This window comes from Hyposmocoma kahamanoa, unplaced genomic scaffold, assembly GCF_003589595.1.
Source record: "Hyposmocoma kahamanoa isolate Upper Pololo Valley unplaced genomic scaffold, ASM358959v1 119, whole genome shotgun sequence".
Classification (NCBI taxonomy): domain Eukaryota; kingdom Metazoa; phylum Arthropoda; class Insecta; order Lepidoptera; family Cosmopterigidae; genus Hyposmocoma; species Hyposmocoma kahamanoa.
This window is the reverse complement of record NW_020653409.1, coordinates 1,919,376-1,935,626: the sequence shown is the minus strand read 5'-3', so window position 1 is coordinate 1,935,626 and position 16,251 is coordinate 1,919,376. Positions and strand designations below refer to the sequence as shown.

The 16,251-nt window shown below is 34.8% G+C and overlaps 1 protein-coding gene across 1 annotated transcript in view; it reads left to right on the top strand.

The window, feature by feature from the left end:
• The window catches only part of LOC113240039 (guanylate cyclase 32E), a 193,353-nt gene extending 182,824 nt beyond the window's left edge, over window positions 1–10,529 (top strand). The window contains exons 23-25 of the mRNA XM_026477244.1: window positions 589–791; window positions 3,049–3,124; window positions 10,019–10,529. Coding sequence (XP_026333029.1) covers window positions 589–791; window positions 3,049–3,124; window positions 10,019–10,236 — 497 coding nt within the window. The 3' untranslated portion in view covers window positions 10,237–10,529. The remainder of the gene's footprint in view (window positions 1–588; window positions 792–3,048; window positions 3,125–10,018) is intronic.
• The last annotated feature ends 5,722 nt before the right edge of the window (window positions 10,530–16,251 follow it).

Sequence of the window (16,251 nt, the reverse complement as noted above, 5' to 3'; positions counted from 1 at the left end):
GGACATGTTAGAACAAAAGACTTTGAGGGATTTCCCGCCAAATTTGACGACGGAACAACAATTTTATGAACACTTGCAAAGAACAGGGGTCCTCGTACCGCAGCAAGATAATATTGACAATTTAATTTTAGGTATGAACAATCGATGTCGATGTGTAATTAATATTAGAGGTGGCAACACTGATTATGAATAATTAGATTTTATAATTTTTTTCAATTTTAATTAAAATTTATAGTTTTATAAGAAGAAATGAAGTTTTTGTATCATACTAATTTTCTAAGGCTATAAAAAAAATTGCATTAAAAACAAAAATCACGAAATGTTTTTATTATTTATTAATGACCTTAAAATAACCTATCATTCTTCCATTTACGATATCAGAAAATTTTTCATAGATTTTTTGATATTTGATGAAATATAAAATATCCCTAGATTCTGATGTGTGTAGGTAAGTTGGCTGTACGTGTCAGGACGAAATCTTTCACAAGGAGCTCTACTGCTACTAAATAATTTTCTGTTAATAAAAGTAAACAGAATTGTAATGTAATGTTCCCTTTCTAAATAAAGAAACATGTTTTTCCTATTCAGGGATTCACAGCGGTCAATGCGCAGCTGGCGTAGTAGGCGTGAAAATGCCCCGGTACTGCCTCTTCGGGGACACAGTGAACACTGCAGCCCGCATGGAGTCCAGCGGGGAATCAGGCCGCATCCATGTCAGCAACGACACATACAAGCTGCTGAAACATCATGGCGGCTACCATCTTAAAGAACGGGGCATCGTTAATATTAAGGTAAGAATTGCTTATCTTATACAAAGTGTGTGTTTTTTAACTGAGACAGTATGGAGAAATCCGAAACTATGGGAGATATAGGGAAACTGTTGTAGGATTTTATTTACTTTTTTGTTCCAGTTTGAGTTGTCGTAGAAATGAAGCGTTGTTGTAGAAATGAATAAATTTTTTTAGTGCTCATGGACTCAGTTTCGGATTACCCCATACTATCCCAGTTAATAAAGCACACTGTATATTTTTCGAACTGTTTTAGACATTCGTAATCCGGGACACCTACCATTATTATCAAATAGTTAAATTGGCGCTTAATTAATAAAGTCCGCAAGCCTGTAAAACTACCTTCATGCGGAAAAGTATTTTTGTAATGACGCCAAAAATTTACAATAATTTATCGAAAGCTAAGATGTGAGAAGAACATGCTATTTAAAAAACAGTTAAACCAGTTAATAAGCTGCTCCGTTCAAGTCCTGACGCAGATCGGGATCGCTTCTGATACAACACAACACAAACCGTCCCGTCAGATTACGACACACTAATGTAAATGTAACCATAGTAAATATATGAAACTGATACCATTCCGACGCCTGACGACACGAGACGTCAGACAAATGTAAATTCGGCTTAAGTCTTATTTTATATTAAATTTTTTGTTACAAGAAACGACAGTAAACCTTATTACCGTTGCAATATGGTTGTTTATATTTTGGAGAACTAGTAAAACATCTCGAATTTGTCCTCGTTCAGCTATTAACCGCTAGATGGCGACAAATTGATTTAAATTTCAATATAAAATCCAATTTCGTAATTTGCAACAATGTTTAGTTGCAACGCCTCTCTATAAACGGTAAAGGAAAATAATTATAGTGTTGTAACCTCCATACCTATCGAATGGCACATGGTCTTTGAGATTTAAAGCTCTGAATGACTCTGCTACTATTATGGACAATCGTTTCGTTGACGACCAGACCCACAAATGTTCGTCCCGTCACTTCGTATCTCAAAAATAATCGTGAAAAATAATGTGAAACAGAGGTAAAAATATGACCGCCATAAAAATAATACATTTTAATTACAAGATTAGACAATTTAAGGCAAAGAAAGTGTTAATTAAAAAAATTGGTACGTGATAAACGACAGTTACTTCTTAGGCGTTTTCGCAGCTGGCGATGGAAATGTTCAATATCTTTTATTTTCTTACTGTGATGAAGGGAAACTGTTAATTAGGAAGTTATTCACATAAATAAAAGTTTTTTTTTTCTATTACAAAGTAAGAAGACGTCCCTATACCTTCGTCTACTGTAATAGTACTACGAATAATATGTTGCTACCTTTATTGCGCTACTTGTGGCGTTAATATGTTATAATTGTGATAAACTGCGGCCATAACCAACCAGCCTTTATATGCGTTGAGTGGGCGAACATTACTTTTTCTGGTTAACGCTATACAGTCATATTTTTATACAAAATATTTTGCGTGAATGTGTCTACCTGGACTTTTTTAAATTAAGAGTTTATGCACACGGCGTATTTTTACGAGCTCTTATGCAAATCGAAAGGGATCCATTCACAGCCAGTAAACCCTCTGACGCGTTCCCAAATTCAGTGGCGCCATGTTCATGGAACGTGCATCACCTGCGCGAATAAAATATACCGTGAGCACGCGACTCACGCGATTCCTTTAGTGTAAAATAGTTTAATGTTAAAGTGTTTTGTTATATTATTATGTATGTTAGTCTATACGGTATGTATTTATGCGTCTTAGTAACCAGATCATAAATAAAAGAATTTCGTCGATCTGCTAACTTGACCTGTAGCCCAGTTGGCAGAGCGACGCTACGGTATAGCATGGTCGCAGGTTCAAATTCTGTCGAGTCGAAGGAATTTTTCTTTATGTTCGATTCTTGTGTTAATAATTATATATCTGTATACAGTTGAATTTAAAAAAAAACCGTTTTCAAAAGTTTCTTACATGTGCAAAAGCATCAAAAGTTACGACAAATTCAATAAATATAACCATTTCGCAGTACTGACTTTGTTGATATGAAACAAGTGGTCCTATTATATGTGAACCCTTATCGCCATTTTCACCAATTCTTAAATTATTGTGTTGTTTTTTTTATGTTGCAAAATATTTTGTCTATTACTTTTATTTGCCTATGTTATATGAATCTAGAACATTCTAGAGTCAAACACAACAATCGTTTTACAGTTCTCATAGATTTTGTATTAGAAATTAATGCTATTTATTTTTTTATAGGGCAAAGGAGAAATGAAGACTTGGTGGCTAATAGGAGAAGACCACGACAGAAGAAAAGACTCTCTGTACAGATATCGTAAGTATTAATCACGAAAACATTGTCATTATTTACTCACAATTAAGCTACGTTATTCTATTTTGAGAAACTGTAATGCATGCTACGGCGTAGATCCGCCTACACGGCTCGTAGAGGCGTCTTTGTTGATTATTGCGTAGTCGATATTTTGTTTTGTTAAAAATAAGATTAAACATTACAGCTTTTGAATTAGCGCGTTTTTGCACAGCATCCGATTCGTATCCTTTCAGAGATCGAGACTATACGAATCTATAAAACCTGGATCCACATCATATGTCACTTGTGCACTAAGTCCGATTCCAATCCGAGAAATTATGAATATCCCTTGTACACCTAAAGGTAAAATTAACCCTGTGACATTTCGGACCGTCATATCTCGGATTTGGAATGGATACAAATCGGACGTAGTGCGCAAATGCTCAGGATATTTATTGGTATTCCAGTGATACGAGTTTTGAAAATTGGTAAATATTCTATCTTCTTGAAAAACAAATTATAATATTCGGCTTTTATGGTCGGAACTCTCCAGTCGTTGAGCACGTGTAAAGCATATCATCTTTGAGGCCTGGTTTTGGTTTCCTTGCAAAATAGCACACTAAGCACCCACTTACCACGCTTTCACGCACATTAATGGCGAATTTGAATTCTATTTACTAGGCAACAACATTTAGATTCCTCGGAATAATACAACCGCGCGAGAGCCGTGTAGACCAAAGACAAGCCAGTTTCGCCCGCGCAATCGGGACGGTCATTTGAGTTAAAACATGAAAGCTAAATGAATAGAGCACACTTTGCCATGACAGTTATATTACATATGACAGTCGCTGCGCGGCGGCAATATACCGCGCGGCATGAGCGTGATGACATTCGTGTGGAATAAATGCGCCCTGAAGGATTTCCACGGACTGTGATTTTGTGGGTCACTCTAGGCCACATCGATTTATACGGACTTGCTCGCGCTACAGGCAAATCTCAGGAGACATTTACTGCCAAATAAGTAATACTCAACCATATTAAAAAAACGCATGATGCGAATGAAGCTTCATACTTCACTTTGCGTTTTGATTTGGTCGCGTATTACTTATTTGACAGCAATAGTTTTGGACAAATGTCGGACGAAGAACGGCAGTAGACGATGATTTGAGCCTCCATGTTGTCATAGCGCGCTATAGCTAACGCAAGCCACCTTTACAATGTTCTCAGTCCTCGTTACTAAACGAGATATCGCTGAGAAATCGAGCCCAACGCATAGTAAACAATGTGACAGGGAAAAATATATTTTATTCTATTAAATTATAGTGTTAACCGTTCCCATAACGAAAATATAGTAAAGGATATATATTAAACCACACCCTTGGAAGTTCAGCAGGCTAATATTAATGTGCTCGGAACAACATGAACATTTTGTTCGTATATAATATAGCAATATAATTGTCCTAATAATGTCAAATATTATTTTCAATTTACTTTTTATTGTTTCTTTACATTGTTTGAGAAAAGCACTATATCAGCCTCGCCGGGAACAGAAATTCCTTGACTCGTATTGCTCAACTCATACTCAATATCAATCCCTTACTTCCCGGTCTCTGCAATAATGTACTATTTTGTTAAAGTAGTGTAAATGTGTGAGTCTGTATGCGCGGCGAGCGTGCACATATACGAACTACGCTGCTACGTTTGAATTGAATGAAGTTACCTTACTTGTGTTATTATTTATTATACTATGTCTGTACAATGAAATTTTCCAACAAAAGGCACTATAAAATTTTATACATTATTTGAATTCACTCTCGAGGAAACACTCATGAAAATTGAAGGTTTATTTATATTCTCTTATTCGAAGTCATGTATTTTAAGATTTGATCGGATTATTCTTATTACGTAAGTGATTGTTTGATTTACTTTTATGTCTCGAGTTCTTAGGTTTTCGCGATTGTTACACATAGGAAATGAAACTAGTATTTCCTCTGATGAAAAATCCCAAACAGACATAAGACTGCAGTACTAATGTTTTAGTTTATTCTAATTTCTATTATTAATTAATAATAAATTGAACGTAATAAAAATTCATTCAATACAATAATTTGTAAAACTTAATGTGCGTAAATTGGAATGTTTTCTTTGTAAAATTAAAAATAAGGTATTTAATTAGTAACTATTGTAACTATAGTGGAAAAATAGGGTGGTTTGCATTAATATTAGACATAACTGGTTGAAGACTGTACCACCTCAGTCAACCGTGACCATGGGACCTGTAAAGGGCCCGAAACGTCGGTTTGTTTGAAAAAACAAATATACGCGTATTAAATCCGGCAAAATAGATTCATTTCTTTACTTTTATGTCATTCACAATAGTTTAAAAGGTCTTATGAAATCTTAGAAATAAGGAGGAAAAAGTATTATGAATAACAAGAAAATGTTTAGACGTAAAATAACACAATATATTTGTTACGTAAATCTTTCTTCAAAAATAATTTACCGTCTTTTGATAAGTATTGTTTACTTGGGAAGATTTATTTAACTTGTTACCGATATTTTGAAACATTTTTTTAACAGATGTGTATTTTTTAAATAACGTCTTTCAGAACTTCTAAGAATACGTAATAAATTGATTATTACTTACTTAAATTTTGTTTTTATGAACTTGAGTAAGCTTAGGCTTGAACGAGGTAGTAGCAGTAGAGCGCCTTCTGACAGAGTTCGCCCAGTGTAGTATTGCCTTACCTATTTCTGCCGCCAAGCAATGTGAGCAATACTGTGTTTCGGTTTTGAAGGGTGCTGGTGAAATTACAGGCACATGGGACGACAAGTTGACAAGTCAACTTATGTCTCTGGGTCACGGGCGCAGTGGCAGTGCTCTCAGATCTTTTGACTTGAGTGGTATTACAACTGCTATAGATAGGCATATTGCTTGCTTGTATTATAATACATAGTGATATTTTTACATAGTCTCGTACCTAAATCTACACATGTCTAGATTCTTTGTCATCAGTTTGTAGAATTTTGGTTTAAATATACAATTATAGATTTTAAATAATCATGTTCCCTTTTGTCTTTAAATAAAGATAAATTCGGACATTTATACCTTTCCTTAATTGTATTTTCAAGTTTTCGTTGTCCCGATCACAAAAACAAAGCTTTTGCAGGGAAATAAAGATTTTTCATGTTTGTTAGAACCAATTAGAAAAAGATATTGATAAACCAGAAACAAAAATTATCACAATCCAGACTTTGACTGTCTTTTTCGTTTGATTAATAATTAGGTAATGAATAATTAAGGTAATTAAATATTAAATATTAGACAACATTACATACGTTGCTATAATCCCAAAGTAAGTAACTATAGTCGTCACCAAATAAAAGGCCAAATTTGACACACGATGCGAATAGGGATGTGGACTAATCATATCGGTAATCGCATTACACGATTTTCACGAGAAATCGATTCAAAATTTTAAGTTTGTGATTGTTTAGATTATAAAAAAAAATAAAAAAATAACGCACACATTCAACATAGCCCCGCACTAGGGAAACCCTGTGTCGCGGGTGCCATGGACACACACATAGAAAACCACAAATTACACCCAAACTCACGAGAGAAATAAATGTAAGCCATACAAACATTTCTCCCGGCCCGGGAATCGAACCTGGGACCTCTGCGTGGCAGTCCGGCATGGTAACCGTTCAGCCACGGAGGCAGTTGAATTGAATGAAAATGAGATTATTTTTCGGTTCATTATTGTTCAGGGGGCCTATAAGGCCAAATCGTGCAATTCAGTTAAAATCAATTCATTTACGAATTCCTTGCAATTTTGTAGCAATTCCTCTTATTTTCGTAAAATTGTCCCACATTCCGATTAATTGTATCCAATTCTTTTGATTTTATAATATTCATAAATGGTTTATTACGAGAAATTAGTGTAAATAAGCATGTTCGTCAATAAAACAACTACAAAAGTCAATATTTTTTCCGAGAAATCGAAGTGACTCGGTGAAATTCGGCGATTAATTGTTTACAATACTATTATTTAAGAAAGAAATAGCTCGAGGACGTAACTGTTGTCAGGACGTTTCGGAGTAACTGAAAATTGCATTTTATTTTAGAATTCCTGCGAAAACAGTACTTCTAATATGTTTTGTCATATTATATAATGTTTCAATAAAATTTATGTATTTTTTTTAAACTCAATTATACTAATAATTGTTTGTTTATTGTTTCATTGATCACATTCAAAGTTACATACTATCGCCTTCTTTAGCTGTCAAATTTGACATCTTATTTGGTGACGACTATAAAGCACTTGTGTTATGCAAATCGAAAACAACGACGGTACCACTAACACCCAAACCCGAGACAATATAGAAAAGTTGGTTTTTTCTACATTTATCCTGAAGGAGATCCATCCCGGGACCTCAGAGATAGCGACTCCAGTGTAGTGTAGTGGCCTGTACGTTTCAAAAGACATCATTTAATAGGTATTATACACTAAACAGTAATGTTATTTACAAGGTGCGTGTAGTAATTAACTAACTTTCTTCAATTTCTCAAAAATGTGACACTAGACTTATTGCAATTATCTTACTTCAAAGTGTATTTAATGAGATAAGTAATCGATTCTAAAAGTACCCGTACCTAATTTGTTAGCACCCAGTATTTTGGACCAATGAACACGTAGTAACACAAAAACATAATGATTCGAAATGATGACACAAGTACTCGGAATTAAATTATGATAAGGAAATTTTTTTGAAATTTTAATTCAATTCTATTTTCAATAAGAAATGAATTACGATTCACCTCTAGAATTTACGATTCTGCTTTTCGTCCACAAGCAAATTACAAGGAAAGCGACGTGATTAAATTTAGAATGATTTTACATAATTACGTGTCTTGAATGTAATTATACGAGGTTCCTTTTAGCAGATATTAAAATAGATTTTCTATGAGTTATGTAATTTTATAAAATTTTACTAAAAACTTAGTAGACACATAATAAGAATCAAAACTCCATTTCTATGAAACTTTAATATTCGTAACATTGAATTTTTATCCCTATAATAAACCTACAAACACAGAAATGCACTTACACTTAAGTTAAAGTTAATGAGAAGAAGATACTTTAAGGTGAAATGGTATCGTGGTTGAGGTTTTGAAGCTTTGCACAATTTATATACGTTACTTTTTAGAAATAAAATATATTCTCTTATTGTATATGTGTCCTTACCAGACCTTAAATACATACATACCTAGTCTTGTATAATAATTATGAAAAATATATATTGTATTTTGTCGGGGATAGTACAAATCCGCACACATATTTCACAGGAGAGGGATTTTCTTATTACAATGGCTACGATTTTCATTATTGCACAGTAAGCATTAATTTATGTTGCCTACGGAGTGATAATAATAGATTCCCGTAAATCACGCTAATTTGTTGCCACATTTAAGCGTATTTGATTTGGCCACTAAATTACGGAGACTCATAATTAAATGCTAGTTACTATCACCTACGATTTGTTCTAAGTTTAGTCAGATTACACCTTGAAAAGATTTCTAAACGTTTATTATCGTTGAAGAAGGAAAGTACCGTTTAAATAGTACATTATTACGAGTCAAGCAATCCCCGTACCCGCCGAAGTTATTATAATATTATTTATTTATTGAGCATTGGCTATGGAGCCATCAGATTAATTAAACAGATAACAAAAAATATAAGAAAGTATATTCGTAAAAATTGTATTAGATACGTAAAAACTGTAACTACAAAAATCCGCCATTGTTTTAGTTTTTAGTTGAAAATGTTTTTTCTCGCCGAGGCGTATATAGTGCTTTTCTCAAACGATGTGAGGGAGTACTATAAGACTAAGAAGTGAGAAAGATGTATAATAGAAAAAGTAAAAAAATATGAATTACATTTGAAATTTGGCTAATATTGCCTCTCGTTTTAAATTGGGCGGCGTACAACCCATTACTGTATTTTCGTTATCGCTTTTCTGACTAGAACTCATTTTCGCGACGAAAAAGACGAAAAAACAGAAAAGAATACCAAAGCACTCAGAGTATTTTACCCCTTTTTCTTTTTAAAAAAGAAGTAAGCGTTACAGGTAAGCATTTTTACAAACACTGGACAATTGGCTGTATAATTTTTTCTTTTACGTGTTTAGATAGTTCATTATACTCCGTCCAAGCATAGAGGATGGAAAATACAATAGTCTAAGCGTCCCTTTGAGGTTGGAAAGGAAACCAAGCGTCCAAGCTACTTTGATTAGAATGACACATGTTAAACTCGCTAAACCAGTGACGGACCCGATTACTGAAATCGAGAATCGAGGTTGAAATGTATCGACTGAACTGTGACTTATTTTAATCAGTGTTATAATCTTGGTAATGACTGAAATCAACTCATTTAGTTAATTAATAGGGCTAGCTCTACGAATAATGGCGAATGCGTGTAATAGACGTAAACTTTAGAAATTCGTTAACTAAATTGACTACCTACCTCAAAATTATAAAGTAAATAAATTTAAAAGTTTAGAGTAGCGAACAGTACTGGATTTTCATATTTTTATGCTCAATTTGAAGGCCTTGGCCGGGAAGAAGTCGCACGTCTATAAATGACAAACTTTCCGTCTTTGTTTTTTGAAAGTAATGCAAACATCTCCTTTCCGAACATGTTAGAGAAAATGTTATCCTCTTTGTTTACGTTTTGGACTCATCTAACTATGATTCATATTATAGTGGCAAAAACCGTATGATCTTTTTGGCCAGCCCGTTATTTTAAAAGTAAACCTAATTAAACATAATTTCAAGAAATTAAGTCTAGTCGTAGTAGTAGTAGTAGTAGTAGTATTAAGTAACGTTTTACCTATAAAGTTAATTGTTTGTTCTAGAACCAGACGTACGCCACAGCATCGACTACAACAGTAATGAAGATCGGTGGTGGAAGGAAAGGTCCATTCTGAACATCAGGGACAGAGCTAGGCTCTCCGTTGGAGGGTCACTGGGGCCTGGTTCCGCATTGTCTTCGCCAGGACCTCCCGTCTGCGCATGCTTTGTACCCCCCCGGGATCACCACTCTGCACCAGTGGTCTCTTTCTGTGAAGACTGACGCTAACAAGCCCACGACTTCCCGTTTTTCTGGATAAAACAAGATGACACGCAAACAGACTCTTTTCTTGAAAAAATAGGTGACAAAGTGTACATAGCCAATGAAAAACGTGAAAAAATGAGATTATACGTTAAGGATAAGTTTACGCCAAATAATTCAATAGCAAAAGACGTGTTTGTACATGACAACTCCAGAAGAAATATGTTTATGTTAGATGAGTCTGTGGGAAACATGTTCTCGCATGACAAGTTGACAAACGATATGTTTAAGAGTAAATTTATGGCAAATAAATGTGATGTTGTTAAAATTGATATAAAAAGTGGCCGTTTTGTCGAAAATAACTGTAATACGTATAAGATATATGAATGTCAGTTAGGTAGCAAAGAGATATTGATGTTCGAAAAGGATGCCGCTGATCGAGCTAAAAGGCTGGCGGCGTTTCAACGTTTGTACTCCATTGATTATGAAAACGGTACTTGGTTATAGATAAAATAAAGAAAAAATATACGTTAGTAAATAGGCTATTACATGGTACCAATGTATTTTATGTACACGAAGGTCTGAAAGGTGCTGTGTTGTTTTTAAAACACCTCTTAAGAGATGGTATAACTGTAGACCACAAAAAACTTCGCTTATATCATAAATGTAAGCGAAAACGAATTTTAACTACTAAAGTTACACATTAAATTAACAAGGAGAATATTCACCATATTTTTTACGAAATAAAGGTAACTTTATAAGCGAGACTTATTTTTAATACATGATTAAAAACGAAAAGAACATTGGTTTCTAAGAAACATGGTCAAAAAGTCGTACCTGTATGACATACAGGCCTACCGTTCAACTGAGTCAGTTCCTGAGGTAGCTAGCTGCGTGGTGCGGGAACCGTGACAATTTACGTAGCAGTTATGTCGCGCTACACACGAGATAATTTGAACAAGGTTTTTCTGATGATTTTTCAATAGCAAGTTGATTGAAAAAGGTGCCTACCAAATTAGTGAATAGTTATTATGTGAACCGATAATAAAAAAAAACCATTTCATTGATAAATTCAAATGAAAGTCACTTAGCACTTTTTCAATCAAATTGTTATTGAATATCGACAGAAAAATCTTGTTGAAATTATTCCGTGTGCAGCGCGACACAACTGTTACGTAAACTGTCACTCCTCTCGCATCTTGCAGCTCCCTCAGGAACTCACTCAGTAAGGCTCAAATTCCTTTGCGGCGGAACGAAGTGAAATGGAAGCGTCGATTTTGCTTCGCTGCGAGAAGGCGGCCGTAGTTAGCTTGAGGCTGTAGTTGTATGGGAATGAAGGTAACAAAGTGGAAAGGATCCACACATCTGCAGGATACACGTAGCTCCACAATGAGCCGTCTCGCGATTCTTTTTGGAAGATGAAACCCGTACCTACAGGTTTGCACCGTCAGTGCCAAACACTGAACAAAGCACCATTTACCTTGATTTGGTTGATGAATACAGGAGCTGCTGGATCACGGCGGCTAGCTAGCCGGCACCGCGTGCTGCGATTTGGGTGACACCACGATGAGGAGAGTTTGATCCGCGGAGCACGGCTTTGGGTTATGGACAAGTTCACGATATGCATGTTTAGCACCAGGTTTCACTGTCTCATGAGATTTTACGTAATTTTTATATTTTAGAAAACACCGGGCATTTCTGCCTTGTTAAGGTGGAGCGCGCGGCTGACGTCCTCGAAAATAACGGCTTGTAATGCTTACGCCCGCCAACAGGGGGCGCCTTCGTGAATGACGTATTTAAGAACTTACACGTATATGAAAACCGTGTATTAGTACTTCGTCGAGGTTAGACGTCACACTGTGCCTGCCTTTGCTCGAATTCTCGCGAACGCGCGAGCACTCTCGAGAATTCCGCGGAAGACATGATTTTTGGCTAGTTTTTAATTTGTATGTTACACTTTTCACCATGAAGTTATTTACGCTATGTACAATATCGTTACAACAATTCGCTTCCATTCCGTTTCCTCGCAATATAAATTGAATCTTAAGCGGTAGGCCTGTAATTAGAATATATTCCGTCAGTTAAAAGAGTGCTTTAATATAATATAGAAATAAAGAAATATACTCCCGGACTCATAATTAGAGCCACCTCGCATTTTTGTCGTAAAGGACTAGAATACAAAAATAGGTTACCATCGAAGAAAAAGTTTTCTCCCCGGTTTTGCACATCCAAATTTCCAATAAGGACTTATGGAAAAGACGTATACTAGTTTCAAAATCGTATAAGTTTTTGATCAATCAAACATTGTTTAAGCTTAGGGCACTTAATACTGAAAATGTGTGGTGGCTCGAATTATATGTCCGGAAGTGTATTACATATGCAATGTAAAAAAGTACACTTTAGAATATTATCATTCATATAAATATCTATAGTTCTTTATGTTTCTTTGTGTATATCAATTAGTGGAGCATTTTTTTTTAGAATATATTTCGTAAATATATTTCGTAAGTATTGTATTTAAATCACTTTTAAGATTGACTTTTATCTACAGCCAGAGATGGGCAATGGGTTAAAACCCAATCAATCCGCCCGGGGCTTAATCGGGTTTTACACAAAGCGCCAAGTTTTAATCCATTTCTACCCAAAATCGTGGGCAGAAACCATTATACGCGTAAAATAATACGAAGTTTTCGCGCAATCGTGACCATGGGACCAGTAAAAGGCCCGAAACGTTGGTTTGTTAAATGCGGAAAAATAGTTTCATTTCCTATGCGTAACAGTCGTGAGAACCTAAGAACTCGTTAATACGGAAGTTCGTATGATTCCATTCCATTATTATGAATTTCGATTTAAAAAATGTTTTTTAAACGAAAAAAGGCAATTCCAAACAATACTTCTAATACCTAATTCTTATTTCTTAATACTATTTACTAACTTATTTCTATCTAAACATACTTGTTTTTCACCATTTTACGAAGCTTCTATAAAAAGTTATTTAAAAAAAATAAAACGTCTTTGCAAAAGTTATCCTCTAAAACATTCTCTAAAAAGACAGTTTATCTTCTCCGTGCAATTGCTAATAATACATTTACAGGCGCTTCGAATATGCCAAAAATGGTTTCTGGATTATCTTTACAAGCAATATTTTATAACAATTATTATACTAACTACTAGTTAAATGCACTATTACAAAATGTAAATTCCACTTGTAGGTATTAAGGAATACGAACGAATTCTCTGTTTTATTTTTTTACGTACCCATTTTTTTACTTAGCTTCACTCGCGGTGTGGCCTCTCCTTTGACTGGAGTATTATATTTGGTTCGAACAATAGGAATACCGGGTAATCCGATTTCGCTACCCACAGCGGTCGCGAGTGAGGCGTATATCTGAATATACCTTTGGTAGCAGTAGAACTCGTTCTGAAAGAGTTCGTTCAGGGAAATATTGCCACTTTTCCTATTTCTGCCGCAGCGGCGGTGCCCCTAAGATCTTTGCGGTTTAAAGCTCTAACTAACACAGCAATTATAATGAATAAGAGCGTCTTGTTCGTCCTGTCACTTGGTAATACATAAAAAAAAATCTTAAACAAGCGACTAAAGTAATTTGATGTCAACGTATACAACATGTAAAACATCCTCAATTGATTGTGATTCTAGTCTGGGTGTTCTAGTGTGCGTTGCCAAAGAACATCTATAATCCATTTATAAGAGGAACTGTTACCTTGTTACACATTGTATAATTTGTAATTTAAACTAAATGGATATATACTCACAGCGATTTGTATGCGTAATCACGATGCCTTGCGTGACAAGATTTATTCAATTTTATAACGTAAGTAAGTAGGTGGATATTGTTAAGTCGTTAACCCTGACTTTCTTGAAGGCTTTGAAACACACGTGAATTGAAATTGCTTACACGAGTACAGTAAGACTCGGGTTCTTGTGATATCTTTTATTATGTCATTCTTTTGAAATGAAAATAAAGCGGAAGCTAAATTAAGAATTCGTAAGTCTCGGCTCGGCAAGAGTAAACTTTATTTGTACGCAGTTTTTGTTCAATTTAGAGTGCGCTGAATCGCCACATTTTTCCATTCCGGTCTCTGATTTATATTATCAATTTGTTTTGCTGGATTCAGACGCTCTGCCCTAATGAAAATAGCGGTTTAGGTTGTGCAATGAATCGACCCCTTTCTTTCATTACCTACTTTGAAAAATACATTAAATAGACACATTTGCTACCATATTTCAAATTCGCACCCTTTGTGTAATAACGCCACATGTGATCATACGTCGATAGTCCTTTTTAACCGACTTTAAAAAGGTGGAGGTTCTCAATTCGTCTGTATTTTTTGTTAAGTTACGCGATCGAGACGCATAATGGAGACTAGTGTCCAATATGGCTCAGAGTCGTGAATGATTCGGGTATCAGAACGGAAAAAAATAGACGCTTTCGAGATGTGTTGGAGAAGGATGCTCTGTATACCGTGGACCGCTAGAAGAACAAACCAATCCATATTTAAGCAACTCAGTATTGCATATAGACTTGCCACAATGTGCTACCATATAATCCTGAAATATGTATTTTGGTCATATTGCACGCTGACAACAAGACAATCTTGACAAACTGGTCATGGTGGGTAAAATACACGGTACAGGTTACCGTGGAGACAAAGATACTCCACGGTCGCTCACCTAGCCGATGGAAGTGACCAAGTGACCGCCCTCACTGGCCTCCCTATAACAACTGCCCTGATAGAGGCTTCTACTTCAGCAATGAAGAAAACGACAAGGAGAAGAAACGATTGCTAGTAATGGTCCATTTAAACTTAAAGAAAATATTCCATCTCTACGTATGACAAATTAGGGGAGAAATCCGGTTTAACTTTTTTTCCGTTAACCGATTCTAATAAAAATGAAAAATATGAATGTAATTTCAACGAAAATTAACACAGCGAAAACGAATAAGCAAACTTTTGAGGTGGGTTTTTTCTTAATAAAATATATATACATATATAACTTGAAAGTCTTGAAAAATAATCCGAACTACGTGAAACAAATCATGTATGTATGAAATGTCTATTCGGTAGAATCATTAAACCTCTTTCCTGAAAAGTTTGTCATTTTGCAGATATGGCTTATTACACAAAGCGCGAGAATCATTGGAAACAATCTTTTGACGATCGATGTAATTGAATAAAGAATATAAGGTTTTTTTTGGTACATTTTTTAGAGGATGGAAAAAAATTTTTTTTTCGACTCTTGTTCTATTTAATCATAAAGTATATTTTCAATGCGACATAACTAAGTTAACTGTCGACATACTTTATGAAGCAAAAATAAAAAGAAAGTTTGAAAATATTCATTATTCCTATTCATTGCTAGCTTTAGGGAGAATAAAAAATTACTTAAAATGAATTTTAATCCATTGTGACCTATATAGTAACAACTTAGATTATTTTATTAATTTTTTTGGTGGGTGTTCTGGCTTAAAGAATTAAATTTTATTGCAAGCTGATTAGAACGTAGGAAATTGGCATTGTGTGACATCTTTCAAAAATAATAAATAATAGAGTCAAAAACGTTCTTCCAAGAATAAATACCTTGCTGCTGCGTTAACGTTGGCGTTTTTACCAATATTGTCTGCCTGCTCTCTTCGAAACTGACACTGGCCCAAGCTAATGACTTCAAACTCAATGTCTGAACAGTGAACGCGTATTTCCGCTTTTCGAAACAATACACTAATTTGCTGCGATAAAATGTCCGAAAATTAAATAGTTGAAGAAAAATTAAAATCTAAGATCTGGCAATATGGCTAATTAGACGCTTAGCCAATCCCAAAAAATTATTACTAGTAACAAAAAATGTGACCTAAAGTTCAAACGTCCTTCAAACTCTCAATCCTTTTAAATTATAATTCAACCTGTTTGATACTCCGAATATTGGATGTATAGTAGTAATAATGTATCTATGTACCTCTCACTATGAATGTAATAATGAAACCACTGTAAACACTTGATATTATTAAAAACAAAACA